Genomic DNA, 5,824 nt, shown 5'->3' on the forward strand with positions numbered 1-5,824 from the left:
AAATTTTGTTCGTCCTTTCTCTCGATGAGGGAGACGACTCGACTCCGGTGGTACATTCGTGACAGCTTTCGCAGGAGCGTTGACATGTGTCGTGTGGGTTAGGTTAGGTTTTAAATGAATTTTGCTGATTTTTCTTTATTAAGGAATTCACGATAATTATGGAGAATAACGACTTTTTTATCAAAATAGTAAACAACGAGAAGGTACATTATGTCTTCAATTGTTTACCGCTCGTGTTATCATTGACGGCTGATTGTGAATTTTTTTTTTATATATCTAATCAAAATCCCACTCTGCCACCTGTATTAGTTGTAATTGATATGTATTTGATATCATTAATATAGTATAATTTAATATAATTAATTATATGAAATATTAATTTCTTTATTTTTATATTAAAAGGGTAAAGGGCTGTTCTCTAATCGTGTATTTAAGGAGGGAGATATCATACTTGAAGAGAAACCCATAGTCTGCTGTCAATTTTCATGGAACTCCGACTATGGATACTTAGCGTGCGATCATTGTCTGAGACCTTTAGAAACCGCTCAGGAAAATGCTCAGAGATTAACGGGAAATCCAAACTTGTTTCTACCATACAGCGAATGTTGTGAAACAAATAAAAACTTAATGACTGAATGCCCTGCTTGTGGAACAAAGTATTGTAGCATAGAATGTCAAAATGAAGCATTTCAAAGGTGATTATATTAGATGGTAATTTTTAGATTATAAATTATAATTTTATTAAATGGTGAATTATAGATTATTTTTTTATTATAGCTTTTATTATACATATATCACATGTATGTATTGTACCCATATTTCAGATATCACAGCGTATTATGCTTGCAATCAAGAATGAAGGATGAGAGCCATTCTCTTACACAATTAAATGAAACATGGAAACAGATGCATTATCCACCAGAAACTGCAACAATTATGTTACTGGCTAGAATGGTTGCCCTGGTTAATCAAGCAAATAACAAGCAGGATGTTTTATCAATCTTTTCACAGTTTTGTCACCGTACTACGAATGACACGCACGAAATTGCGCACAATCTGTTGGGAGAGAAATTTGTGGGCCAGATTGATGTCCTGCGGCAAATGATGCAGACTGCTCTTAATACCGAGTATACTGCACATGTATGTAAAAAAATAAATATTTTTTTTATATACATTAATATCAATTAATTCTATGTGGTTTTCAGTGGTTTACTCCAGATGGTTTTAGAAGCTTATTAGCTTTAGTAGGAACAAATGGACAAGGTATCGGTACCAGTGCATTCAGCCGCTGGGTAAAGAATGTTTCTGCATTAGACTTGCCTAAGGATCAAAGAATTTACATTGACAAACTAATAAATAGAATCTATGATGACATGGAGGAAGGTGATTTGCAATATTTTATTCAAAATATCCTACATTCTGATAAATGTATTCTGATAATTGTATAACTTGAGATTTTCTTTTGCAGTGGTAGGTTCGTTTTTAAACAATGAAGGATCTGGTCTTTACATTCTACAATCATCAGTGAATCATAGCTGTACACCAAATGCAATTGCCGAGTTTCCTTATTCAAATAATACTTTGGTATTGAAAGCAATACGTGATATACAAGTTGGTGAGGAAATCTGTACAAGTTACCTTGATGAATGTGAGCTCGAAAGAAGTAGATATTCCAGACAGAAGGCATTAAGCTCTTTATATTTGTTTGTTTGTCATTGCGACAAATGTCAAGCGCAAATTAATGATCCTAATGTAACATCTGATGAAGAACTGGATGATGATGATGTGTCTAGTTGAACAAATGCAGAGAGAATACACAATGTTAGGTATATATGTTGAATATATCTAATATATCTAACACTGCAAAAGGAAAACTACATCCACACAATTATCTAACAATTGTATTGTTCAAATATTACTTGGATATCATATGTATAACACACCAAGAGCATTATGTAAATCAATATATAAGATAAACATACACAATAAACTTGAATAAAGTTTCAACAAACATACTTTATTCTCATATAACAAACTTTAATGGCATTTTTATATTATATTATATTATAACAATATTGAAAAATTTAATACAGTGCTTTTCATTTTTCTTTTACCTTTTCTAACTTAAAGGGTTAATTTTAATTATTAAATTTCTTTTTACAATTACATTATTACAAATTATTTTACACAAATTTATATTATATATATATATGTTCAAAAATGTAATTTATGTATGTACAATTATATAACTGTTTTACACATAATTGTACATACAATCATGTCTCTCAATTATAACGTTTACATATTGCAATTTCGGAAGTTTCTAGAAAATTAATATTTTTTTACAATAGTTTGTACAAGCACTGCATATGCACAGCATTAAACATTTACTTATTTTTTTTCATTGTCATAAGGATTTGTTTATGTACAATCGTATCAGCCAGCGTGAAGTGTTAATTCGTTTTTTCCAAGTGTCATAAGATTGGACACATAGTCAGGTAATGGTAATGGAACTATACGTTTTTCTATTAAACTAGTCAAGAATCTAGCTATATTGTGACTACGAAACTCCCAACTAAAAAAGAAAAAAAATTATAAATGAGACTATACAAATTTTAATTTTGAATATGTATAGAAAAATATTCTTACTTCATACGTATATTATCATCAGGTAATATTGAAGCTACAGCTTCGTGTTTTATAGATTCCTCTGGTCCGTTTATAACAAGTAATTCTAAAGTCGGAGGATCCTTGGGAAAACACTTTTCTGCATAATTTTTCCGCTGTTTATTTTGTGTATAATCTATACCATTATTACTGTAATAAGATATATATCATTTAGAAAGCATAGTATGTCCAAGTACAAAGTATTTTGCAATATATATGTATATATAATATTGCATACAAGTATAATTATTAAAGTGAAAGGAAAAAATATATAGTTTTGATTATTACCTGATGACAGGATCAGATGGTTCATAAATTGATGGTTGATGAATATCTTCAGCAAGTAAAGTGCCTTGTTGTTTGTTCCATAATAATCTTATTAAAGATCTAAGATCTTTACCCATAAGCTTAATCTTTTTGCTATTATTATAACCAAGAGCAGTAGCCATAAATTTTACAAAATCATGTGAAACATTCTTTTTTGAACAGAAAAGATATTTATGTCCCATAAATAAAGCAAAAAAGATAGGCATAGTATGTTGTACTCTTTTCTTTTTACTCTTTTCCTTAATATTTACAAATGTGATGTTGTCATATATTGCAACTTTTGCATCTACATTAAAACCATTTGATTGAAATTCTTCTATTATGCTTTCTTGCATCTGCCGTCTTTCAAGGTAATTTAATGCTTTGCCTGCACCTTTTAATTCATAAGTATACCATACCTTTCTTTTATCATGTCTACTTATATCTAAAAAATTGTACATTATTTTATATGTTACAATAAAATATCATGAATTCATTAACATTTAATGTGAATTGAATATCATTTAGAAACAATATTTAAAATTGTTATTTTACCTGTTACTTCTAATGTTGTCAGTCTATTACGCAAGTCTTTCTCTTCTAAATCTGCATCCTACAAATGAGCCACATTTAAGAATAACATTACGACAGTGAATTTTACATAAAAATAAAATATATCAAAAATTCTTACATTAAGAATTTCTTCGATAACGCGTACAGCATTATTAACAGTGAATGTTTTGTGATTTTTAATTAATTTAGTTTTGACATGACCCCAAGATATTTCTGGAAAGATGGGTATCACGCTGCTTTCTAATTCTTCGAATTTGAACCTTTTTATCACATTGATTAGCTGATGTTTAATTAATCTTGATGCTGCCATATTCAAATAAAACTGTTATCAATTTCAATACTAAGAATATAACCTCCAAAATATTTTTCGACCTCTAACTGCTCGTCTTACGATTCACACTTACCCATAGTTACTACTATAAATAATATTCATATAGAATTATTGTCAATATAATACAATTACATGAAAAGTCTAAGCACTTTTTAAGTCAACAAATTAATATTTTTTGATTCAGGACAAACATTCGTTACAAATACGCGCCAAATGTGATTCGAACGAGAAATATATATGGTACGTTGGACATTTCGAAACGTTTGTCTGGCCAATCAGAGAAGAGAAATGTTTGCCCCTTTCATTTTGATTGATCAATTGAACGATTCTTTCTCATCTTAAGGTCCATATTCTGAATCCTCTTTTATCGATAAAAGTGCCTCTAAAAGTGGCTTACAGCCAATCAGAAGGCTTATAAGCCACTTTTAAAGGCACTTTTATCAATAAAAGAGGATTCAGAATATGAACCTAAGCTGCGGTCGGGAAGACGTTGAGGATGCTTTGACGCGTTTGATTGACCAATCAGGTTAAAGAAATTTTATTCCCTTTGTCTTGATTGGTCGATCAAACGCTTTAAAGCATCCCCAGCGTCTCCCCGATCGTAGCCTTAATCAAAAATGCATAAATATTTAAACATAATTTGTACTCCGAAATTTTATGAGTTTTATTATATGTGTGTGTGCGTGTGCGTGTGCGTGTGCGTGTGTATAAAACAGCCAGTTCAGCTATAAAGAACAGATCTATTTCTTTTGTTTTGATTTAAAAAAATTGAATTTTTATTTTTGACAGCATCCTATAGTTTAAAGTCTTAAGAATACTTTTGTAAAATTTCAAGTTGAAATTCGTTAAATCGCCAAAATTATAAATCGTAAACTGACTCGGCGCATAGCTATATTTTGGAGCACACGCTTTTTCAAAACAATGTAATCTATTTGCGCTGCACCAATCACACAAAAGGGAGCTCAACAACTACCGCGGTAGTTGTTGAGCTCCCTTTTGTGTGATTGGTGCAGCGCAAATAGATTGCATTGTTTTGAAAAAATAGTTGACAAAAGAATTCTGATTGACTTCTGTTTTTCAAGGTGTGAATGCGTCCTAAGGCTAATATTACATTTGTCGTACGACAAATTTTTTAAGCACATTGATTGGCTGCGGGATAATAATTTTTAGAAACTTTCTATCCCGCAGCCAATCAATGTGCTTAAAAAATTTGTCGTACGACAAATGTAATATTAGCCTAAGCCTCGACGTTGATTTGTCAGTTCTAATGATAAGAACTAATCACATTCGATACTCCTGTGATACGAGTATATTAGGGATTGGCAATGTTCGAAAAAAATATCGATGTTAAAATAATCGATTAGTTTAAAAATCGATATTTGAACATCGATGCTTTTTAAAAAATATCGAAGTATCGATTTTTTTTTTTTAATAGGACTGCTTTTAGAAACATTACCCCGAGCACATTTCCTCTCTTTCTATATCACTTTTATCTCAGCGATATAGAAAAAGAGAAAATGCACTTCGATAACATTTCCTAGAACGTAGCCTAGAAAATGCATATACAGGTAAAAAAAATACTACACCATCTTTCTTATATACTTGTAATTCCTTCAAAATCATGCTTAACTTTTTATTTAAGTTTTACTAAAAAATATATTTAAATCAGCATCGTACATTTAATGTTAACTTCGAAGAATATTTATGAATTTCCTCCAAGTAGTAATAGTATTTTGCGGGTTCTTGAGCTATAAGTATGACAGGATTGACTTCGTGACTAGAAAAAAAGTTTTTATTAAATCTATAAAGAATGGGATAAAAAAATATCGATGTTGTGTAAAAAAGTATTGATAATCGATTAATTGATTTACAGAAACATCGACAAAAATAATCGATTATTAGGAAAAAAAATATCGATATTTAATTAATCGAAACATATTGCCCATC

The 5,824-nt window shown here is 30.3% G+C and overlaps 2 protein-coding genes across 3 annotated transcripts; one reads left to right on the forward strand and one right to left on the reverse strand.

Annotated features, from left to right (window-relative positions):
* The first annotated feature begins 40 nt into the window (after nucleotides 1-40).
* On the forward strand, nucleotides 41-2,088 carry Smyd5 (SET and MYND domain containing, class 5). The gene is made up of 5 exons (XM_083083732.1): nucleotides 41-203; nucleotides 403-695; nucleotides 825-1,140; nucleotides 1,206-1,383; nucleotides 1,469-2,088. Exons 1-5 carry the CDS (start codon nucleotides 159-161, stop codon nucleotides 1,795-1,797), a joined length of 1,161 nt encoding a protein of 386 aa, XP_082939858.1. The 5' UTR covers nucleotides 41-158; the 3' UTR covers nucleotides 1,798-2,088.
* Nucleotides 1,998-4,208, reverse strand: LOC145962558 (uncharacterized). 2 transcript variants are annotated; one of them, XM_083083734.1, is made up of 6 exons: nucleotides 3,951-4,208; nucleotides 3,665-3,849; nucleotides 3,529-3,586; nucleotides 2,956-3,418; nucleotides 2,650-2,817; nucleotides 1,998-2,575 (listed from the first exon to the last, which is right to left on the reverse strand). In XM_083083734.1, exons 1-6 carry the CDS (start codon nucleotides 3,952-3,954, stop codon nucleotides 2,437-2,439), a joined length of 1,017 nt encoding a protein of 338 aa, XP_082939860.1. In that variant the 5' UTR covers nucleotides 3,955-4,208; the 3' UTR covers nucleotides 1,998-2,436. The 2 variants fall into 2 exon arrangements, with proteins under 2 accessions (XP_082939860.1, XP_082939859.1); XM_083083733.1 differs by lacking the exon at nucleotides 3,951-4,208 and having other exon boundaries at nucleotides 3,665-3,939.
* Between the last annotated feature and the right edge of the window lie 1,616 nt (nucleotides 4,209-5,824).

The sequence above is a fragment of the Camponotus vicinus genome, unplaced genomic scaffold (assembly GCF_025532165.1).
Source record: "Camponotus vicinus isolate PSW18456_S1 unplaced genomic scaffold, iyCamVici1.0 SCAF_12, whole genome shotgun sequence".
In the NCBI taxonomy this organism is placed as follows: domain Eukaryota; kingdom Metazoa; phylum Arthropoda; class Insecta; order Hymenoptera; family Formicidae; genus Camponotus; species Camponotus vicinus.